The following is a 22199-nucleotide window of genomic DNA, read 5'->3' as shown; positions in this document are numbered from 1 at the left end:
ACTCCACAGACATCCTTAGGTACAACTCAGAAAAATAAATGGGAGGAGGGACTGCAACACTCCCTAACCAGCATGCCAGTCTCTGGGAGTTGCAATTCAATCCTGACTACTCTGGGAGGGTACAGGCTACTCCTTCTTCCCTTGGTGTACAAGGGCAGGTGGAGAGCTCCTAGGTGCATCTCTGCACCCATAGTCATTGATAAGCCATGTGGTGCACCCAGGAAAGGGTCCCTTGTGAACAGGACGCAGACAGCTGCTTCTCCCTTGTCTGTGCAAAAGCAGATGGATCATGTCTGGGGTGCCCCCCGCCAATCAGTGGTGTGGGGGGGGGGGGGACACACCAGGGAGTCTCCAAATGACTTTGAACACCAAGAACAAAGATATTGTGCAAGGAGACCCTGGATGCCTCCTTCTGTAATGTCTAAAAAACTTACTTATGGTGGTGCAACATGGGAGGCTTACATCACAGTAAACTACAGCAGGGGTCTGGCCAATGACTGCATCCTATGCACATTTAACTGGGACTTCCTTTTGAGTTAACCTACCTAGGATTTGCTTAGGATTACACTGCAAAGCAACACATCAGTGTTACCATTATAATAGATTTAGCAAGAATCCATTTGAACAATTTAGAATTTATATGCACATTCTTCAAATTACTAAACCATTTCGTGCTGAGTTACTCTTGAAATGATTATACATTTAAAGCATTCCAATGCAAGAAGAAACATTATATTCAACAAGCTAAAAAAAACAACAACCCACTCCTTGGGTTTGCAGAATACAGCTACAACCTCTTCTCTTTTTTGTCCTCACACACAGCCATACCATGCTCTTGATTATTTCCAGAAGGAAATTTTATACATACCACAGTATTTGGTACTAAGACGAAAATTGTCTGTCTAGAATAAAACGTGGGTTGGAAGGAAGAGTTCACAATGAGCTTGAAAATGGAAAATATTAACGTAACTAAACATAGTCTTGAACAGGCGTGACTGTCTCCGACTTTTTGATGTAAATACGAGATTCATTGGTTCGCTTGGCAGCACTGTAATCGTACCTCTGGTTTCTGCAATTAAAAAGATATTTACATGTTCTATAGCACTCTCTATCATTATCTTTATTTTTTATTTCACTCAAAGAAAACATCAACACATTGTTTAAAAAAACTTCCTTAGTCTATAGAGTTCAATAAAAGAAACAACTAAGACTTCCCTCTAATAACAATGAAGTAACACTCATTATAGAGTCAGCCCTCTATATTTTCAAATTCTGCATCTACAGATTCAACCACCCATGGCTTTAAAATATTTTTTTAATCCAAAAAGCAAACCTTGATTTTGCCTTTTAATATAAGTTACACAATTTTACTGTTCCATTGTATATAATGGAACTTGAGCATCTACAGATTTTGATATCCACAGGGGTCCTGGAACCAAAACCCCAGTGACTACCAATGGCTCACTGTACTTTGAAAATCCAGATGAAGCAATTCCCAGAATTTATAATCATCAATGCCACTTTGTACATTAGCATCACAAGCCATCTCAGGACACAGCCTAAAGGGAAACTAGCTTCCATGTGCTGGATGTGGAGGTAGAGGTATGAAGGTCTTGTGCAAAAGGAGCACATTTGTCACTCTCTAAAATGGCAACCAGAAATAAAGCCATTTTCTTTCTTTTCTTTTTCATGGTACCTATGTACCAGGACCACATTTGTCACTCTCTACTTCATGAATGACAACTAGAAATAAAGCCATTTTCAAAGGTCTAAAGACCAATATATTGTTAGAGTGTTGGATTCAGGTGGAAAGTTTTGGGAGATCAGATTTCTACCCAGTGATAAAGCTTACTTGGATCAAGGACTATTTCTCAGATGAACTACCTCACAAAGCTGCTGTGAGGATACAATTATATAATCCTCATGCAAGCTGCTCCACGTTTCTTGAGATGAAGAAGGAATATAATTGTCAGAAATAAATAAATAACCATTCATCCAGTTTGATGTTCAGGAGGTTAATGAACCCTAACACTCATCTGCTTGTCAAAATCTTCACTTTGTTTTCAAGGGTCCTGCATATTCAGCCTTGTATTGATTTCTTTGCCTTTCATAGTCCATTTATAAGTACATGGACACTGAAAAACAAAACAAGTGACAAATTTTGGAAATAGGTTCAGCACACAGGTATATTCCTGATCTTAAATAAATTACTGTTTGGACTACAACTCCTAGTTTCTCCATATGACATGGACAACACTGATACGAGATTCTGGGAATTATCCAAAAACATAACTTTTCCAATGTTATATTTGCCAGAGCATCAATACTGGTTGCATGGGTTGTGTGTATGCAGTGTAGCAAATTGAGGTGTATAGGTGTTTCTGTACTATGATTGAAACAGACCCCAGTCTCCTGGAGAGAGGAAATGGATGGTTTGAGAAATATTGAGAAATACTGAGAAATATTAAGCCTCATAAAATGATAGAGGTTACTCTTATTTCAAGAATCAGGCTAGATAGCTTTTAATCCAATCCTATCCATATTCAGAAGTTGCCTCTGTTTATTTCAGTGTAATATAGTGCATGTATTTCATAGATAAATTAGATATATATTTGAAATATTTTAGAAGTGATACCAGGCAAAGAAGGTATCCAGATATTTCCTTGGCAGCTGGCACAACTGAAAACTCTGTTCCTTTCATTTATACCTGCTGCTCTTTAATATGAACATTTCAGTTACCTGTTTTTTCCTCTGCATGCTGAACATGTCAGGAAGACCCCACCAAGCATAGAAAGGAGGGAACCAGCCCAACCTAGGTATAATGCATACCCCAGTTCAAATCTGGAATGAAAGAAGATTGAACAGAACATCATACAATCAAATCAAACTTCTTGTGTTCTTTATTATACTAATATAGTGGCTGCCATTAGGACAAAGGTGACACCTATGGTTGTGTGGGATGGGAATTTGAACTAATGAAGTGGGCTGCATAGTGGAGTTTAGCACAAACAGGTGGGGTGGCCTGTGATCGACACAGAGCACTCCATTACTGCAATTTTCCATCAGTAATCCCTCTTGCATCACAAATATCTGATATCCTGTAGGGCATGGAGGCTGTATTTCATGTGTTTCTTGATCACAATCCAGAATGAACAAGAAACAGAAGTCAGGAACTGGCAAAACAGGAAATACAGTGCATCTTTGATATCCACTGTGGTTTGGTTCCAGGATCCCCTGTGGATACCAAAATTCATGGATGCTCAAGTCTCATAGTAAAATGGTATCCCTTATATAAAATGGCAAAATCAAGGGCTGCTTTTTGGAAATTATATTTAAAAATATGTTCAAGCTGTAGATGGTTGAATCCCTGGATAAAGAATCAATGGATACAGAGGGCTGACTGTAGGATAATGTCTCTGAAGTAACACAATAGTATCACTCTTAACTGTGTCCATTTTGTCAGGATAAGCACAAAAAGCCAAAAGCCAAATATTGGTTTAATTTTCATCTATGTTATAATAAATAACTGGCTTGTGTAGATTAGCATCTTCAAACCCTGTTGGGCAGTTATGAATGCATAACCAAGTTATGAACTCATGACTGCTTCATATTTATGAGCCTTACATATAGCCCCTACAGTCAGCGCTTCACATTTGTGGCTTTGATTGTTTGTGGATTTGATTAATATAGATGCGGTGCATACTGGCCTTTTGCGCCATAACGGCACCGATTCTAGGGTTGGGGATGGTGCGGCGGCTAATGATGGCGGTGCCCTGTGTACACGGGTCACCACCATTGTTATGTAAGCACCAAGCAGCATCTGCAAGTTGCCACATGGCATTTACGTTGCAAGTGCTCCATTGGTGCACTTGCGACATCATGCAGTGCTGGAAAAAGAACCTCTTTTTTCTCCGCAGGGACAGTGTGCAGTTTGGGGGCTGTGCCATCCCTGTGGAGGAAACTAGGCCACCGGCAGGACGCCATTTCTCGGAGGTCTGTCCCAGGCCATATTCTCTCTAGGTACAGTATCTCTAGCTCCTCCAGTGTGACTCTGCCAGAAGTTAACCTTCATGCTGAAGGACGTAGAGGTTTCTAGAGAAAATATTTTACTAGGCATTTGTAGGCCCTCTAGTGCGATCTATGGTCAGCTTCTGGTGGATGTTGACCATAGAGTTGCCCTGGAGGACTTAGAGATACCTACAGAGGTTTTCTCTTAGGTTAAAAATAAGTAGTTTTTTAATTTGCAGTTTTTCTACTTTCACAGGCATCCTACGTTCCTAACCCCAGTGAATGTGGAGGGTCCACTGTAGTTTAGGGGCTATAAAGTGCCCCTATTCTCATTTATCAGGCAGCAGCTGGTATGTTCCTCTGATTATCAGGAAGCAGCAAGGTAATGATCCCACCTCCCCTCACTTACATGACCTCCTGCACAATTGCGGCAGAGGTCCTGCTTCTGCCTCTTGCACCAGTGATTCCTTATGGAAAGGGGTGGGAATGTCACTTAGCTGCTTACTGTTTGACAAGGGAACAGGACCCATCCATCCCGCCCATTGATAGCTGCTGCCTGGTAAGAGGGGATCAAGAAGATCAGGATGTGAGTCACTGCATAGCACCATAACTACATGCTTATGCATTTGTAACTCTACAATAGGATCATGTTTTGACTATTCCAAAGTGTAATGCAAATGTTGTATTGAGTTTAAAATACAGGAATGACCATTAACTTACTTGCTTCCACCATAAAATGAATCAAAAAACTGAGCTGTGATCCTTGCTGCATACCATGAAATAGCAATCATTGATGAGAGACCTGGGGGGAAATATAGATAAACTATAAAATATATTGATAAAGGCCATTCTCTTGCCTTCAGAAAACACATATGCATACAACCTGTATCGATATATAACTGGGCAGCCTCATGATGAATGGAAGTGCAATCACCTGATCAGATGAGTTACAGACAATTAGTTTATTCAGTCAGCATGAATTTATATATGAGAAAAAATAATTCTAAAAGAAAATAAACCAACCTCTTCCATCCTCTCAGTCAATGGTCTCAATCTTAATCTTGGGCTGTATTCACATTGCAGAAACAATCCAGTTGGACACCATTTTAACTGCCATGGATCAGTGCTATGGAATTCTGGTAACTGTAGTTTTGGGAGATATTTAGCCTTCTTTGCCAAAGAAGTGCCACAACAACTACAGTTTTCAGAATTCCATAGCATTGAGCCATGGCAGTTAAAGTGGTGTCAAACTGGTTTATTTCTGAAGTGTGGATGTAGCCATGGATTCTCAGTTGTTGATATTCCACATGTATAGTGAAACCATACTCTCACTATGCCCCACTAAATTTCACAGTTCCAGGTAAGCGTGCATAGGGCAATAGGAATTTGGGCCACTGATCCAGGCTTACAGAAGAAATAATATAAAACAGTCCCCTTCTCAGTCGGCTGCCAGATGCACTTTACAGATCTCATCTGTCCACATAGAAGTGTTGGATTTGGATTCTCTCCCACCTTATGTCTGCATTCTAGCTCTCTGCAGAACCTTTTCCATAGTCTTGTGATTTTATCTTCATATGAGTGTTTTTAGCTTTTATTTTGTCATGTCCTATATTTCTCTTGAATGTCCTACATTTCATGGTGCCTTGTCCTCCTTTGTGGTTAGGATATCTGGTCATCCTGTTCTAGCTCCAACTCTGATGTTAACCTTTAGATATTCTTTACTATGTCATTGTAGTAGTAGCAGTAGTATTATGTGCCTATAAGTTCCCTGTTAATTCATGCTGACTGACCTCATGAATTTCATAGGGTTTTCTTAGGCAAGGACACTCAGATGGTTTGCTGTTACCTTTCTCTGAATATAGCCTACAGCAGCATGTATTCTCTGGTAGTCTCCCTTCCAAGTACTAACCAAGCCTAACCTTGCTTAGCGTTTGAGATGAGATAGGATCTACTACTTTTCGAGTATTTAGGCCATATTGTAAATTAAGGTGTTCTATTTTACAATTAGAAAGAATTCATCAATTTAATTAGCTCACTATAAAAAACACAGTCCTGTACGGTACTTCTTTATCTTTTAGTTGGTAAAAGCAGTTGCGTCAAGCACTTTTTCTTGGCAACTTTCTTCCTCAGAAGAAAGTTAGACAGATAAGAAGAAGAACCGCTCTTTGCCAAGGAAAGCAATTTCTTCAAGTCAGCACAAGCACAGGTTGTTTAAAGGCTATGTCCTGAGTAGTTGTCTCATTAACCATTTTATGAGGCCATTACTAAAGCGAAGCCAGGAAAGGGAAATGGCAAGGACTCCATCAACACATGTCACTCTTTCTAGCAACTGAAAAAGTTACATTTGTGTCTGAAACAATGTATATGAAATATTTGTAAAATTGTTTTAAAAACATACCTCAGGGATAAAATAAAACTTAAGAGTACAAAGCTGAGATTTCCATATGTAATTAAATTTACTAAAAAATGAGACAGTTATGCTAAAATTTATGAATATACAGAAAGGCATATTCCCTAAATGCCTTTACATTTATAATTATTATTAATCAGCACAAACAGTTATGTCTGCTGGAATTTTTTACATTCTTTGTCGTCGTTTTCCTTTGCTTCATCCTTAAGATCATTTGTTACATGTTCCTAAATTTTAACCTTGACTTATCCATGGGGTCATATCAAAAGCCATAATTTTGGAATTGCCCTCGATTTATACATGAGGTTGATTTATAGTCAAGTATATATGGTCAATAATTTATAAAATTACAAACATTAAACATCACAGACATTAAAATTCATTAAAAGGCTACATACAAACCTTGAAACAGCACTACACAGCGTTAGAAAGCCCCATTCTTTTCTTAAAGTCTAACAGCATAAAAATGTTTCAATGTTGACAGAAGGAGAGGAAAAACAGGGCTATTTGGCTATTTTGGGAAGGGAGTTCCAAAGTCTGGGAGCAGTGACCAAGAAGGGGTTTCCACTGAATAATCCTGAGAAAGTGGTGGGGCAGAGATGGGCCTCTCCAGAAGATACAGTTCTAATGGGCTAATAAAAGGCTACCATCCTTCCAAGAGCCTGGACCCAAGCAGTAGAGGGCTTTTTGTGTTTTGTTTTGTGTGTATCTTGAATATAGTGTAAGATATATTTATATTCAGAATCAGGAAGGTGCATAGCTGACTTATGGCTAACCTAGAGCAAACCTATCATGGGTTTTCTTGGCAAGATTTGTATGGAGGGGGCTTACCATTTCCAGAGCAAAAATTTGAACCCTAGCCTCCTGGCGCACTCTCAAACCACTACACCAGACTGGCTCTTAATATTCTTACTTTATACCATTATCTTCATTTCTGATGTTTGGTCTACTAGATAGTCTCACCTCCTAAAATGAAGACCGTTCCACCTGTCATGGTAATCTTTGCTTTCGTGTTTTCACTATTGGATCCAAGTTGTGTGCACTTCAAGCCAAGCAACGTGAACAGAGTACCACACATGCCCAAGATGAGGGAAGTGATCATCAGGGCTCGGCATACTTGAATATAAGCTGTGGAAAAGGGGAAATTGATCAAAGATGTCAGCTTCAGTAAAGAACATATAAAAAAACAATATCTATCCATTTGATCAAATACTTGGCTGGATGCAGTATTGGGCAGACTGTACATTATTTGGATATCTGGTTTAAGAACAGTCAGCATCTGAAAGCTAACTGTGGCATACATGGAAGGATTTGGCCCAACCATGACTACCCCCAGTCAAAACATTTAAGCACCTTTTACATGACCATATACTGGCTGGAATTCACTTACAGACATACGAATGTGTAAATCATGTTATGCATGTGGGGCCCAAAAATCATAATTCTGCAATGGATGTATTCATTGCCAACATCCTATATGCCAACATTCCTCTCATTTGTTAACCATTATGATAGGTTGGTTTAACCTTTGAAACTATTGTTTCTTTCCTAGCTTTACAAGTCTCTCTCACCTAATTCCATCTAGTTGTTGGGATTTACACCCCATTTATCAACAAATTATGTAGACGTTATATTGCAGTATGTTAGCGGTGGATGGATCTGAAGCATAACCATCTTAGTGATGAAGAAAAAAGTGCCATGAGACACCACCTATCAGCAGGTATTGATTCATAAAGTAATTTATTAAGCTACTGCATCAATTAATAGTACATGATCAATGCATGAAGTGACAAGGACAGGTAAAAAATCAACTCAAGTTGCATAATTTCTGTTTATATAACAATCTCTTGTGTCACTGAATTATTAGCCACTATCTAGAGATCACCCTCCAATTGAAAGAGTTAGCTGCTCCAAAATGTACTTGGCTTAGGAATCTACAACTATGTAACATCAAAACACTGCATTTGGCTTGAATCAGCCATGTTAAGCCCTTTACATGAGATGTGCCCTTTCAGACAATAGTATTTACTCTAATTGGTTGTGGATTCACAAAACGTAAGATGAAAACTCAGACAGGTTGTGTACTGAATATCAAATCAGTTGTCCATTTGTAAATCTCAGTCCAGGCATGCTGTCCAGCCCATACCTGCTTCCTCTCTTTGGAACACTGAATATTTTTTATGCATCTTGGCTGTTTGAACAATTCAGTGGGAGAAAATGAGAGGAATAACTTCCCCTATTAACATGTAAACAGGGGGATATAGGCTGAATCCACACAAGGCCTATTATATAGTGCTCCTGCCCTGGTTTGACTCTGTCAAAGTCACATGCACCCAGCTTAATCTGCACTCAAATCAGTCTTGAAAGCCACACATTTCCCCCAAAGTCATATCAGTATAAAAGGGTGTTTCTTCCATGGTCATGTGTTCAATTAATCAGATTTTGGATCACACAACTACAGCAGGTGCATTCGCACTGACATCCATATGACTATACATATAGCCACATATTCATATCAACCAAAACCCTTTTTTGTTTTCCTATCAGTCTGACCACCCACATGAAATCCCCTTGGATGGACCCTCTTGTCCCAACTTCTTCCCCTCTCCCACCTGCCCAAGTGAGTGGACGAGAGAATGACTGTGTGGCCAGGCCAGCCACCCTACCAGTTTGAGTTCCTCCCAGCAACCAAACATTTGACCACAGACTTCACCAATTTATCAAAGTCCCTATTAAAAATGGCATAGAGGAGCAGTTCCTGTGCTCCTAACCCCCACAAATGTGTAGGGACAACTGCATTTAATAAAATGTAATAAAATAATAAATATTTAATAAAATGTAACACACACACAAACATCAAACAGAGGATCTCAGACCTTCGAAAATGATCTGCATATACATATTGAACATATATGGGTTTAGAAGCGGAACCTGATCAACATAGTTTTACTAGAACCTGGGATTAAATTTCCAGAGCTTAATAAGATGTAACAAAGCCCCCCATCAAGCTAGGAGAATCTCAGGCTTTCGGATATGTGAATATCCAAATATTCACATACACACACTAAATGAAAAAAAATATTCTCAATACATTTTTCAGGGACAGATCTTCTCTTCTCATAAACATTTCTAAATTATTTCTAAGACTTTGCAAGAAAATGTGAGTATAACTGACTTATACTAAGAGGAGGACAAATTACATCCATGGGAGGAAATTTTACCCCAATTGATATAAGTCCCAGTTGAGTTTAGTAGATGTACTCTAGTCTAGCTCCAACCCTATTCTATAAAAAAACAAAAACCCTTAACTAAACGATGTTATTAAAACACTGTTCTAATTATATTTTCAATTTGGAAACATAATAGATACAAATAATAATAATAAATAATTTGTTTTATTTATATACCGCTATTCCAAAGATCATAGCGGTGAACAGCAAGTAAGCTAATTAGCAAGTAAGTAAGGACCATGATCTTCATTACTGTGTTTATGTCACCATCATGTTAATTCACCATGGACATCAAAGAAACTCATACCAGGAAGTGCCAGAAGAGTATCAAACTTTCTGCAGTTGGAGACTCCAGTGCTATCTTCTGCACAACTGTGCCACAGGTTTTCATACAAGCTGGAGGATGTGATCACACTCCCACGTACTGTGGAGACCTTCCAGTAACTATTTGATAAAGTTGCTCCAATAATCACCCATCCACCCAAGGTGAATGCAAAACCAGTAAGTTCCAAAATAATAGACATAGTTGAAAATATTAATATCTATTTATATTAATATGAAACATTAAAAAATCCCATGGAAGGGCATTACTTGCTGTTTTAGCTCCACTTTCTTCCAAAATGAAGCTACCTTCGCTCTTTGCTCAGTTAAGTAGATGATAAGCACAGTGGCTTTTAATAACTGGGGGTGTGGTTTAAGGACAAAATGCAAATTGCCCTGGATTTACAAAAGAACAACCAATAAACAGATTTTGTTTGGTAAAAATTAAAGGGTGGCATTTGCACATATTCTCATCCATCATTTGCACCCTTTGTTCTCCTGAACCAAGGCAACAGAACTAGACTTAGGTAAAGTGAAGCAGTCATCTCAAGATTTGGATGCTAGGGAACAAGAAGAGAAGGCAAGCTGTTGGAAGAAGATGGAGTTGTTTTGCAGCCTGCCATGGATTCCCAAACAAGCCTCCCACTTTCAGGTGTCCTATTGCCAGTGTTGAAATAAGATAAAACTACCAATACAGTTAGTTTTTGTGTTTGGAATGAGAGAGAAGGATGGTATCCTGTCCTTTCTTTGTGAAGCAAATTGTGTTGCGCTGGCTTTGGTCCAAAAAAGTTTATTTACTTACAAAAATAGGTTTACCAATCACAATTAATTTAACATTCAGGAAGGTTTTAGATCCCCCCAAAAGCTGGCAATTTATGGCAGGTGCAAATTAGTGCAAAAGGAGGAAGAGTGACAACATGATTTGGGGAGAGGGGGGCTTAATTATACCTCCAGGTTCTAAATACTGACATTCATAAAAGAGAGGGTTTTATAAAACAAAACCATTTTAATAATAAATTAATATCAGTAACAATACTCCTTACCAATAGCAACAATTAAACAAATGGAATGCCTGTCTCTGAAAGTTTTGTTTCCTCTGCCCAAACACTGGATATAGTCTTGGGTTTCCTTGCTGAAGATTTCCTTGGGAGTCCCCAAGGGAGGGACAACCAGACCACATCCCCACTGCATCCACTAACTGATCATTTTCGCAATGAGGTGGAATGAGACATTTATACTCAAACCAGCTACTGAATTGTAGTGGGAAAGGGGTTTATTAGTAGATTACTTTCATCATAAAAAATTAGGTTCCAGCAACTGTACAGTACCCAGAGAACCAAGATGTTGTGCCATAAGGCTGAAACAAAAGTGGGACCAAATCACTGCTATGACATTATAATGAAGTGGTGTGATAAGGACTAAAGTAAATTAAGGCAGATACTGCAGTGATTGGCTTTAAATAGCTAATCAAACTCTATACTTGCAACGCTTCAAAAATACCTGGATTTGAAAATGAGTAATATTCTGCAGTGCCAAACCAAACCATGTGGTGCAGCAGTCAATCCACAGAGTAAGGAACTATTCAACACAAACTGCCCACATGGAATATGCACCACAAAGATGAAGCTTCAAGGGGCTTAAAGATGGCAACTAGTTCACATGAAGCAAACATCACAACATGAAATGGAGGTGGTATGACTGTCACACGAAAACCTCACAACATAAAAATGCAAGCAAGTCCTGGTCCAAAAGAGCTGACATTTGAAGAAGATTGCTTTAAATGATTTTTCATCAATCCCCACTGGCAGTCTTGTTTGGCAGTTTTTTTCAGTATCTGTACAAAGTACAGTTGGGTTCAACCATCCATGGCTTGAAAACATTCCAAAAAGATATTAATTCCAAAACATAAACCTTGATTTTGCCATTTTATATAAGGAAGGCCATTTCAGTACACCAGTGCATTTTGTTATCCATGAGGGGTCTTGGAAGCAAATTCCAGCAGATAGCAAGAGTGCACTGTAAACCTGAGAATCTGTGGTGTGGCAGAAATTCCTCAGACTATGTGCAGAGCAGCTGCACACAACTGGGCTTGCTGCTCAGAAACGACCACAAGGCAATTTTCAATGCCTTGATATGGCAAAAAAGTTTCAGCACAGCCTGAACAGCCCTATGTTGGGCAGTGATACATTAGATTTCCTGCATCTAGCAGGAGCTTTGAATAGATTACTTGCAATCCCCACCCCTTTCTATTTCTTAATTTCTTCTTTGGAATCAACTAAATACTATAACTCTGCATACTTATCTGTGGCATTCTAATCTTAATAAAAGAATCACCCATTGCTGGTCAATACCTTTATTAAAGAGTGTGAAAACCAGTAGATTGTGGTTGACTTAATAAAGATATGCATGCAACTATAAATTTTGCATCCATCCCCCATTCTAAGAACCAAAGCAGCTATCAGTTTTTTAATGTGCCTGTGATGTGACACACATGTGGTTTTTTGTCCTGTATTGTAATACTAGTAACAGCTTGTTGGTTTTTGTCTGCATAGACAGAGAACATGTCTGCCTTTGGCTCCCAAACAAATCTGCTTTTCTTAAGAGTCTGGATATAATATTGGAATGTCTTGCTCCTTCAGTAAGGAGGACACTATTCTAACACCTTTGTGTCACAGTAGCCTCCAGAAGAGAAAAGTGAAAGGTGATGTGATAGCCATCTTTGAATATCTGGAGGGTTTTCCTTTAGGAAATGAAGCAAGCTTATTTTCCATTGCTGGAGGAAAGGACTTGAATGAATGGACTGAAATTAAAAGAAAGGTGATTTAAACCGAACATGAGGGGTTTTCTTTTCCTGAGAGATGTTTGACAGAGTAACAGACTATCACAGGGGGTGTTAGATTGACTCTCCTTCATTGGAAGTTTTTGAATACTGGTTTGATGGTCACCTGTCAGCAATGCTTTAGCTATGGATTAAAGGACTGGCAAGGGTAGGTAGAGAAGCCCTTGGAATCCCTTTAAACTCTTATGATTCTATGAATTCCATCAGCTGAATGTAAAAGGAATCATACTCCTAATGTACATATATTTTTACAGAACTATTCTTGTTAAGCTGATAAATTCTCAAGCAACTATATTCTATTCTGAGGGCAAAATAAAAGCTTGACAGAACATGATTAATATGTTTACTGAACACAGTATGAGGATCACAGCACGATGATACAAAGTCTCACAGATTAAGGCATCATTAGAAAGTAGTTAGAAACAATGACCTATTCAAATGGTTAGTTCATGCTGGGATCATTTTCTTGATTTAGTATAAGAGATAAGATGATAAGAGTATAATTATAAATTATCTGGGTTTTGTGGAAAATAGTGGAAATGAATGTGCATGATAAAAAAACTATCAGCAAGTATGCTTTAGATAGCTACCTTATATAAATACTCAGCTGTTTCTACCATACCCAGAAGGGTTTCAGTTTCTAATATATATAACTGAATATATATATGCATGTGCACACACAGAGTGAGTGTGTGTTAATATATTAATTAATATAATTAACTGAACAACTGTGGGCAGAAGCCAAGGATATAATTAGGAAAAAATACAGAAAGACACTACTAGTGGCCAAAAAGAAAGAGAGGAAATAATGTATGACAGACGAAACACTACAAGCAATAAAAGAAAGAAGAGAAGGGGAACAAAACCAGAACCATGAATACAACTGTATGGCTAGTGCACACAGATAAAGAGAACTACTCTAATGATCAATGCAAAGAAATAGAAGAAAACAACAAAATAGGGAGAATGAGAGGCCACTTCCACAAAATCTGGGAATTCAAAGGGAAGTTCAAACCAAGAGCTAGAATGCTCTGTGACCCAAAAAGAACATACTACAAGATTAATAAGAAATAACGAGACATTGGAAGCAATACACAGAAGAATTATATGAAAGAGATTAAAAAATGAATGACACATGAAGTGATGAGCCATATGAAGACAAACCCTAAATTCTAAAAAGGAGGATGGAAGTTACAATAAGAAAAATTGGGGAAAATAAATCACCAAGAACAGATGGTATTCCAGTTGAACTGTTGCAATGTACACAGACAGAAGCAGCTCTAGTGCAAAATAATATATGTCAACAAATATGGAAAACAAAATGGTGGTCTACAGACTGGAAATGATTGATCTACATCCCCGTCCACAAAAAAGGAGACACAAAATACTGCAGCAACTATAGGACCATAGTATTAATCTCCCATGCAAGAAAAATTATGCTCAAAATTCTGCAGTATTTCCACAGTCTTTATTCTGCTTCCTAATAAATAAGCCCCAGTACCTGTGTGGAACCTTGAACACACAGGATTGCTAACACTGAACACAATTTTAAAAAACAAGGTGGGAGAAGAAGGGAGAAAAGGGTGGGGGGTGTCAGAAACCTGAGCCTCCAGAGCTCTAAGGGACAGAGAACAGAGAGATGGCAGACATACACCCCTCCCCAGGAATGGGCAGATTTCAATCCCCACCCTCAGGAGCATTTGAAGGGCCCACAGGCCCAGACTGGCAGTGAAACCTCATTTGATGATATAGTTCCACATTTGTGGATGAAAAGCCTGTTGGTTGCCTTGGAGACAGGCAGAGGAAGAATCAGGCCAAAGAGAGTCTTGTTGCTTGGGAGCATGGTACTCCTTGCATGAGATTTACAAATAAACCAAACACAACAGTTATCAGTCTGCACTTAGATTCATCTCAATATCACCTTCTTCCCCAAGTCTGGCAATATTATACTAAACAAGGAACATGGCGAGATGGGCAAAGTAGACACCGACATGTACTTTCTGTGCAGACTGGGGTAAACCTATACTCAGCAACACCTCTCAAATCTCACCCAAGGAAATGCAGAAACCATTCAAAATGGAATTGTAGGTGGGTGCGGAGTGGAATAGCTCAGTTCCTTTTGGATTTCTTTCTCAGACATTCCCTAAAGCAAGGATGGGAAACCTGAAGCTTACAGATGCTGTTAAGATTCCGTCCGTCCATCTCAGTTGTAAGTCATAAATAGTGGGAGGAAAATTCCTTTTCTGAAAAACTTCCAGAATGCCCAACCAGCAGTGGCCATGATGGGGGATGCTGGAAGGTGAAGTTCAAAACTAGAACTTTTCCACACTCTGGATGGGAGCAGCAGTTGTTCAGCAGTATAGATGCCAAACATACATGGAAAGAGAAATCCCAGAGGTGCAAGCAGGGTTCAGGAAAGGAAGAGGTACTAGGGACCACATTGCACACTTATGATGGCTCATGGAGTGCAACAAAGAATTCCGAAAGTAGATCAGCATGTGTTCTGTAGACTATAGCAAAGCCTTTGACTGCATAGATCATGAAAAGCTATGGATGGCTCTTAAGGCCATATGACTGCCACCACATCTGAGAGTCCTGATGAGAAATATGTACTCAGGACAAAAGGCTACTGTTAGAACAGAATATGCAGAAACAAAATGGTTCCCAATTGGAAAAGAGGTCAAGCAAAGTTGCATTCTGTTACCTAGTTTGTTCAACTTGCATGCAGAAAATAACATAAGAAGAGTAACTTTAGACACAAAAGGAGGCGGTGTGAAGAGGAGGAAGGAACATCAACAATCTGCGATATACAGACAACACCATACTACTAGCAGAAAACATCACAGACTTGGAACAAGTACTAAAGAATATCCAAGATGAAAGTACAAAGACGGGCCTAATGGAATGACCACATGTACTTGTCCACAAAAGGCACTACAGACAGTATACAGTTGTTCCATCTTTTTTCTCCCTCAAGAGTGTTTTTCTAATAAGAAAAAAGATGGAAAAAGCACTAGGAAAACCCTTGAGGCCTGTAAACCAAAGATGTCATCATCATCTGGATGATCTTATACAATTCTGTGAAAAAACTGTAGAGTGAAAGACTAGTCAGGGAGCCCCCTTTCTAACATTTTTTTTTAAAGTTCTGATTTTCTTGTAAATAAGCATATTCCTACCACAGTGTCAGCTACTGGAGAAATCTCTAATTTGCCAAAGACTGTCCAAAGGAAGATCATAAAGCAGTATTCCAGTTACAAAAGGCACAACTTACTTTCTAAATTTAGCAAGGAGGAAAATGTCTTGCACTGAACTGATCCAAAGGATGTAGCTACACAACTTTTCCAGAGACCTTCATTAATCCAACTTGCAGTAATAATTTCTGTTGAAGTACTAGAATATTTCCAGGTGTTAGAAACAGTGGCAGCGTGTAAAAGGGTAAGGCCCAGAAAAGCCAAAACCAATGCAGAGATCTGAATAGCTGTTGATGTCATTCTTCGGTCCAAGTTAAATTTTTGAAGAAATTTCCTTCTCAGACAATGATATCAGAATAAAAACTGATGTTCTAAAAATCAAATGAGAGAACCTTAGTTATTTCACTGTTTTAATATTTATGCTAAGAAAAAATACATTTTAACATAATACTTATGCTAAGAAAAAAATAAAATGAATATGATATAAAGTTATAAAATTCTTTCTTGTCATCTTAAAATGTATTCTGCTATACAGTGTGAATTAATTTCTAGTGTATTTACAATCAATCAAAGCATAACTTTCAGATTTATTTTAAATCCGGCTGTTAAAAAATTGAAATAATTTAATGGGATATGTTGAGCAATATATGTAAGTTTGAGTGTCCAAGTATACTTACTTTTGTCAATCAGCTTTTCGGGTGTTCCCCTGTCCCCTGTAGCCCTTCCAGTCCCAGTGTGTCAGCAGGTTGTGAGAGCTAGTTTAATCAAGCTGGGGTAAAGATTTTGTAACAATTTAGAACCTTTCCCCTTGTTCTAAAATTCAAGGTTTCCCAGCCAGTTCACTGACCTTATTGATCAAATGAACTTAACTACAGCTCCAGTCCTAATACCTGAGAGTAATCATAACTGAATTCAATGGAACCTACTGTTAAGCAGACATGCATAGTATAATGCTGCAAGTTATTGACCCTATAGCCTGCTTTTACAAAATAAAAGTAAAATTGTTTTGTAGTTCTCCTATGTTGTCTCAGTCCCCTCTTTAACTTCCGTTCTTTGCATTTAATGTAGATGTGGAATCATGAAGCCTTCTAGATATCCAACTGTAATTTTTAGCATTCCTCACCACTGGCTACCCTAGCTAAGGCTGAGGACTCTTTCACATGGGGCTAATTTAGAAGTTTAAAGTAACGCCAATCCAGTGTCATCCAGGGGTTGTGCATTATTTCGTGAAATATGTTCAAACGGGATCGCAGCCAATGCAGAGCCAATGCAAATTGATCCAGGGGTCGTTCCAGGATTAGGTAAATTCGGGCAACCATCGAAGTTACAAGTACGTTTCCTGTGCGAATTCAGAGTCCATTAGAATGAGTGTTGGTGTGGAATGCATTTTCCTTTCTGCCCTGGGATAACCCCCCGTCATTTAAAAATTTAAATTCCCATGATCCTCTTCAACAATTTGACTTCCAGGTCACCTTGGGACTTCGCATTTTAGAGGCTGTTGGAGGACAAAGGAAAGGCTTGGGACTGTCCTATTTTTTGAAAGATGGGATCATTTTAATGAATGGCTCCTGAGAAGAGTCATGGCCTGGTCCCTCTGAGGAAGGGGTTCCTCTGAGGCTGAGAGAGTGAGACATGCCCCATGTCTCCCCAATGTCATCCAGTCATATGCATATGTTTCCATTGCTGCTCCATTGCTGTGATTGTGCGGTTAGCATGCCTGATGTTTGCTTTTACTACTATTGCAACCCTGTGTTTGTGTGTGTGCTCCGTGTGTGTGTGTGTGTGTATGTATATATGCGCATATATGTATACACCTGGAGATATACATACATACATACAAACACACACACACACATATATATAACAAATATCAATATATACACACCCGTATAGATAAGTAGATATGCACACATATATATGTGTGTGTGTGTGCGCGCACACACACACGTATGTATTATTACAGATATATGTATGGAGCTAGTTATGATAGATAGATTAATAGATACACCAAATATATATATGTATATAGATATAAATACCTGTATACCTGTATATAGATACCTGTATTACATATATATATGTATGGAGCTAGTTATGATAGACTGATAGATACACCAAGTATATCTATCTATATATATACATATAAATACCTGTATACCTGTATCACTGTGCATATATATGTGCATATATGTGTGTATACATACATAGATACATATATGTATATATACATAAATAGGCGTATATACCCACATATATGTATGCATTTATTTATGCATACATGTATGCATATATGTATGTATATATACATAAATAAGTGCACATAGCTAAGGATATATATAAAAGGATGGCATTCAGATAGCTGGAAACCTGCATGTTGGAATATGTAAATGGATGAAATAACGCGAAATGCACCACAACGCAAAACAATAGTAATAAGAGACTGCATCAGGAAGGAAATGGAAGGAAGCAAACAGGAAGGATGCTTTGGGTTTCACCTGGATGTGTAGGGATTGGGACACGACCTGGTGCTCTCTGCGCAGGTGCCAGACTCTTAATTTGAAGTCTGAAAATCGCTGGTTAGGGGTTGATGTGATGATTTCTTTTGAATCGGCACTGGATAGACTTTGGGGTGGCTGCTGTGAAAGTCCTTGCGTTTGATAATCAACCGTGCTATTTCGCTAAACTTCGAATTGACCACCCTTTGCCCTCCATTCAAGATGGAGGAACATTCTCCTGTGTGAAAGAGTCCTGGCAGGAATTGCAATTCAGCAACATAAAGCCCATATGATTCTCCCCCTTGATTTAAAGGCAGACCCAGTAGTGCTTGGCAATAATTAATACCAGCAGCATTTGGTTGGCATGGAAAAGGTCACAACTTTATTAATTACAGTTTTGTCCAGCATGGATCCAGACTGAGGCATTGGTCAAGTCACCTGCTGGCTGATGGAAACCAACTCACACGGTTGCCTGCTGGTAGGTCTAGAATGACAGGTGCAGGATTCCACATGTCCATTAGTTACTACTATGGGTAGAGAACTGTCCCCAATGTTGCCATAGTTGTGTACACCACTAAAATCCTTAAGGGGAACTCCAAATGGGTATGATGAGTACTTTCTCTCTCCTGCCAACTGTACCTGATCACCATGCTAAAGCCAACTAGAGTTGGGTACAGGTCCCCACTTCCCACTAAACAAAGTAGATGTAACCAAGAAGACATCTCATGACATTGCACACAGCCAAGTGTTGTGTCCCCTATTCAACAGATATACTTGTCCGGATGATACAGAGACTCTAAAGAAAATGGAATAATTTACCATCCACTAAATGCTACAACAAAGTTCCCAGCTGTGCTGGTCACTTTTTACTTCACAAGTTTACTTTATCCAGGTTTTCAGCCTCATGCCAGCAATGTCATTCCAGAATATCAGACCACCTAATGGTAGTGTTGAGGAAAAAAGATTGGATGGACCAAAGGTCAGTTTTTACTATCAACATGCATTCCAGCTCTTGTATTCCTAGGTCATCACCCCCAAGCTGAAGGCCCAGGGTTTTGTGCCAGGGAATTCCATAGCATTCTACTTTGGCTGAGCCAAGTGAGTTTTACTCCTCTGCTTTGGAAAAGTCCCTTTTTAACTGATTAGACTTGAGTTAGGTACTAATTCACTAATCCATGGGGGCTGTTCTCCAGGACAAGCGTAAAGACAGCAGCAAAATGCTTTTCTTCCAAATCGGACTGGTTTACTTTGATTTATCTACTCATAGGTTTGGTGACCAGTGGAAAGGAAATGAGTATCACCAAAGCTACTTCTTTCCCAGTGAAACTGTGGTCCAAAAGCCACATGTAGTAATGTCCTGTGCATCCAGCCATCCTTCTTCTCATCTTATTTTTATGGGGTGATTCTTGCACTTTCTCATTCTCGGACTTAATAAAATAATAAATAAATAAAAGTTTTATTTTTATACCGCCCTTCTTCAAATCAGGGCGGTGCACAACAGAGTTAACAATAAAATATACATCAAAGCATATGCAATACACAAAAAACCATATCACAATAAAAACCTAGACATATTAAAAACATTACAACCTCGTGCCAGTCTAATGCTGGCAGAGGGAAAGGGGGGAAGTGAGTACACATTCTGGGGGGAAGTATTCAGGGGTAGGCTTGCTCGAATAAATAGGTTTTCAAGCCTTTCTTAAATTGGGGTAGGGAGGTGGCTGCGCGGAGCTCTACGGGCAGCGAGTTCCAGAGGCTGGGGGCCGAGGTCGTAAAGGCCCTCCTGGAAGTAGAAACTAACCTGGCCTCCGGAACTCTTAGAAGTTGCTGCCCAGATGATCTGAGGGTGCGGGGCGGATTATATGGGGAGAGGCGGTCCATCAGATACCCTGGACCCAAGCCATTTAGGGCTTTATAGGTAACGACCAACACCTTGTATTGTGCCCAGAAGCGGATAGGCAGCCAGTGCAGCTCTTTAAGCACTGGAGTTATATGACTGGCCCTAGATGTATTAGTGACCAGTCGGGCTGCCATATTCTGCACCAATTGCAGCTTCCGGGTATGATACAAGGGTTGCCCCATGTAGAGTGCATTGCAGAAATCCAAGAGAGAGGTTACCAGAGCATGTACAACAGTTTCAACCGACTTCAGAACTTTCTCATTCTCAGACTTTATCCATATAACACCCATCTAGCATCTGTTCCCTATAATTTTCCTCCTCCATGGTGGACTGTCACTATCTTCAAAAGTTGAAAAAACAGTGCAATGTGCATCCATGCCTTTCCCTCACACCACTCAGGGGTCTGAGGCTGACAAGTCCCATGTAGGCAAATAAGGGACATGTGCTGCTGCCTTTCAGCAGTCCCCAACTGCAGAGACCTCATCACTTGATGAGCTACTAGAAGTTCCAGCCCTGTCCCTCCCATTCTGGTCTTTTGGCAATTTAAGCTGCTTCTAACATGCATCTTATTGTTTCTTTTTGGCTGGCTCATCCCACATTAATTCACCCCTCTTTGCCCTGGATGACCTGTTGCCACTATTGCTAGATGGTGATCATGGCCAGCATCTTCCTTTACTGTTTTATTTACTTACTCCATTCTTTCCTTGGTGCAAGAGCAGTCTTGCTTGAAGGCTGAAGCTGAAACTCCAGGTGCTCCATTTTCTTTATCAGCCTCTCCAGGGTTTTGGGAAAGGCCTTGTGGGACTGTGCCATTGGTAGGCTCTATTAGTGGCATCACTAGGGTTGGTGTCACCTAATGCAGTAACTTATGATGTCACCCCCCTCCATATCACACCATACAGAATCCTTAGTAATGTTTTTCTACTAATGTTACTCATAAATTGTAATTCCCATATATCACTGAATGTAATGGCAATAGTTGTGACATAAACAACTAGCAAAATTTAAATTATACCTTTAAATTACAATGTCATATACACAGCCTAAATAAAAAAAATTGGAGATATACTAGTTTGCAAAGGAAGTATCTTTTTGGATGTTAAATTTCCTGGATTTTGAGAATTTCCCAGCAGCCACATGATGACCAGGAGGAGGAGGAGGTGCCAGCCTGAAAGGATACCACTCCATACCATCTGAACTAAGAACAAACACAGCAAAATTAAGTCCTGTGACTAACATCTTCAATGTTTTTTAACACCTTGCCTGATGAAGGAGCCACTGGAACTTCAAAAGCTTGCAGCATGTATAGTGTGCATTTTGGTTGTTCCCATAAAGGTATCAGTTTGGTGAATTTTTGATGTTCTTGGATTTGCTATATGGCCAACATGGCTACTCTTGGATGTTTACATGTACATGGTTTTCTGTGGTTAAAGTGAAAACTTGGTAAAATGTGATGTTCTTAAAGAAAATTTAAAAATAATATATTTTTAATTTTAAAAAACTTCAAAAAGTACATTTCAAAAATTAAAACAAAACAAAACCCTGAGGCCTCTCCTTTCTCCTCCTACTGAGCCTCACACCATTTCTTTTACTGAGCTCCAGCATTTTAAAGGGACATAGATGAATGCCACGATCTGTTTCTGCCAAAAGGCAGATGTTTGGGTGCAGTCTGTAGTCTACAAATAACAAAAATGCTATGTTTTTACCTGGAGAACACCTCTCTAGGAATCTCTAGGTCCTCCAGAGCAACTCTATGGTCAATATCTGCCAGACATTGGCTATAGCATTGCGCTGGAGGAGGCACA

At 39.2% G+C, this 22199-nt stretch overlaps 1 protein-coding gene across 3 annotated transcripts; it reads right to left on the bottom strand.

Moving 5' to 3' along the window:
* Positions 1-64: 64 nt before the first annotated feature.
* LOC149318387 (claudin-15-like) lies at positions 65-21102 on the bottom strand. 3 transcript variants are annotated; one of them, XM_089509580.1, is made up of 6 exons: positions 21087-21102; positions 16080-16370; positions 7382-7546; positions 4729-4810; positions 2740-2841; positions 65-1069 (listed from the first exon to the last, which is right to left on the bottom strand). In XM_089509580.1, the coding sequence occupies exons 2-6, from the start codon at positions 16297-16299 to the stop codon at positions 970-972; spliced, it is 669 nt and encodes a 222-aa protein (XP_089365706.1). In that variant the 5' UTR covers positions 16300-16370; positions 21087-21102; the 3' UTR covers positions 65-969. The 3 variants fall into 3 exon arrangements, with proteins under 3 accessions (XP_089365706.1, XP_089365705.1, XP_089365707.1); XM_089509579.1 differs by lacking the exon at positions 21087-21102 and adding an exon at positions 16677-16725; XM_089509581.1 differs by lacking the exons at positions 16080-16370; positions 21087-21102 and adding an exon at positions 9956-10184.
* Between the last annotated feature and the right edge of the window lie 1097 nt (positions 21103-22199).

Source organism: Sceloporus occidentalis, unplaced genomic scaffold (assembly GCF_023333645.1).
Source record: "Sceloporus occidentalis isolate IW3139 unplaced genomic scaffold, rSceOcc1.0.p SCAF_2, whole genome shotgun sequence".
In the NCBI taxonomy this organism is placed as follows: Eukaryota; Metazoa; Chordata; class Lepidosauria; order Squamata; family Phrynosomatidae; genus Sceloporus; species Sceloporus occidentalis.
Note: the sequence above shows the minus strand (reverse complement) of the source record. Positions and strands in the feature narration are given on the sequence as shown.

Bases quoted from the DNA above. Each gene is read 5' to 3' on its own strand.
- LOC149318387 (XM_089509580.1), bottom strand. From the start codon at position 16,299: ATGACATCAACAGCTATTCAGATCTCTGCATTGGTTTTGGCTTTTCTG. The intron at 4,811-7,381 runs GTGAGACTATCT...ATTTCCCCCCAG, and splicing joins AACGGTCTTCATTTTAGGAG to GTCTCTCATCAATGATTGCT. The intron at 2,842-4,728 runs GTAAGTTAATGG...CTTTCATTCCAG, and splicing joins TCATTTTATGGTGGAAGCAA to ATTTGAACTGGGGTATGCAT.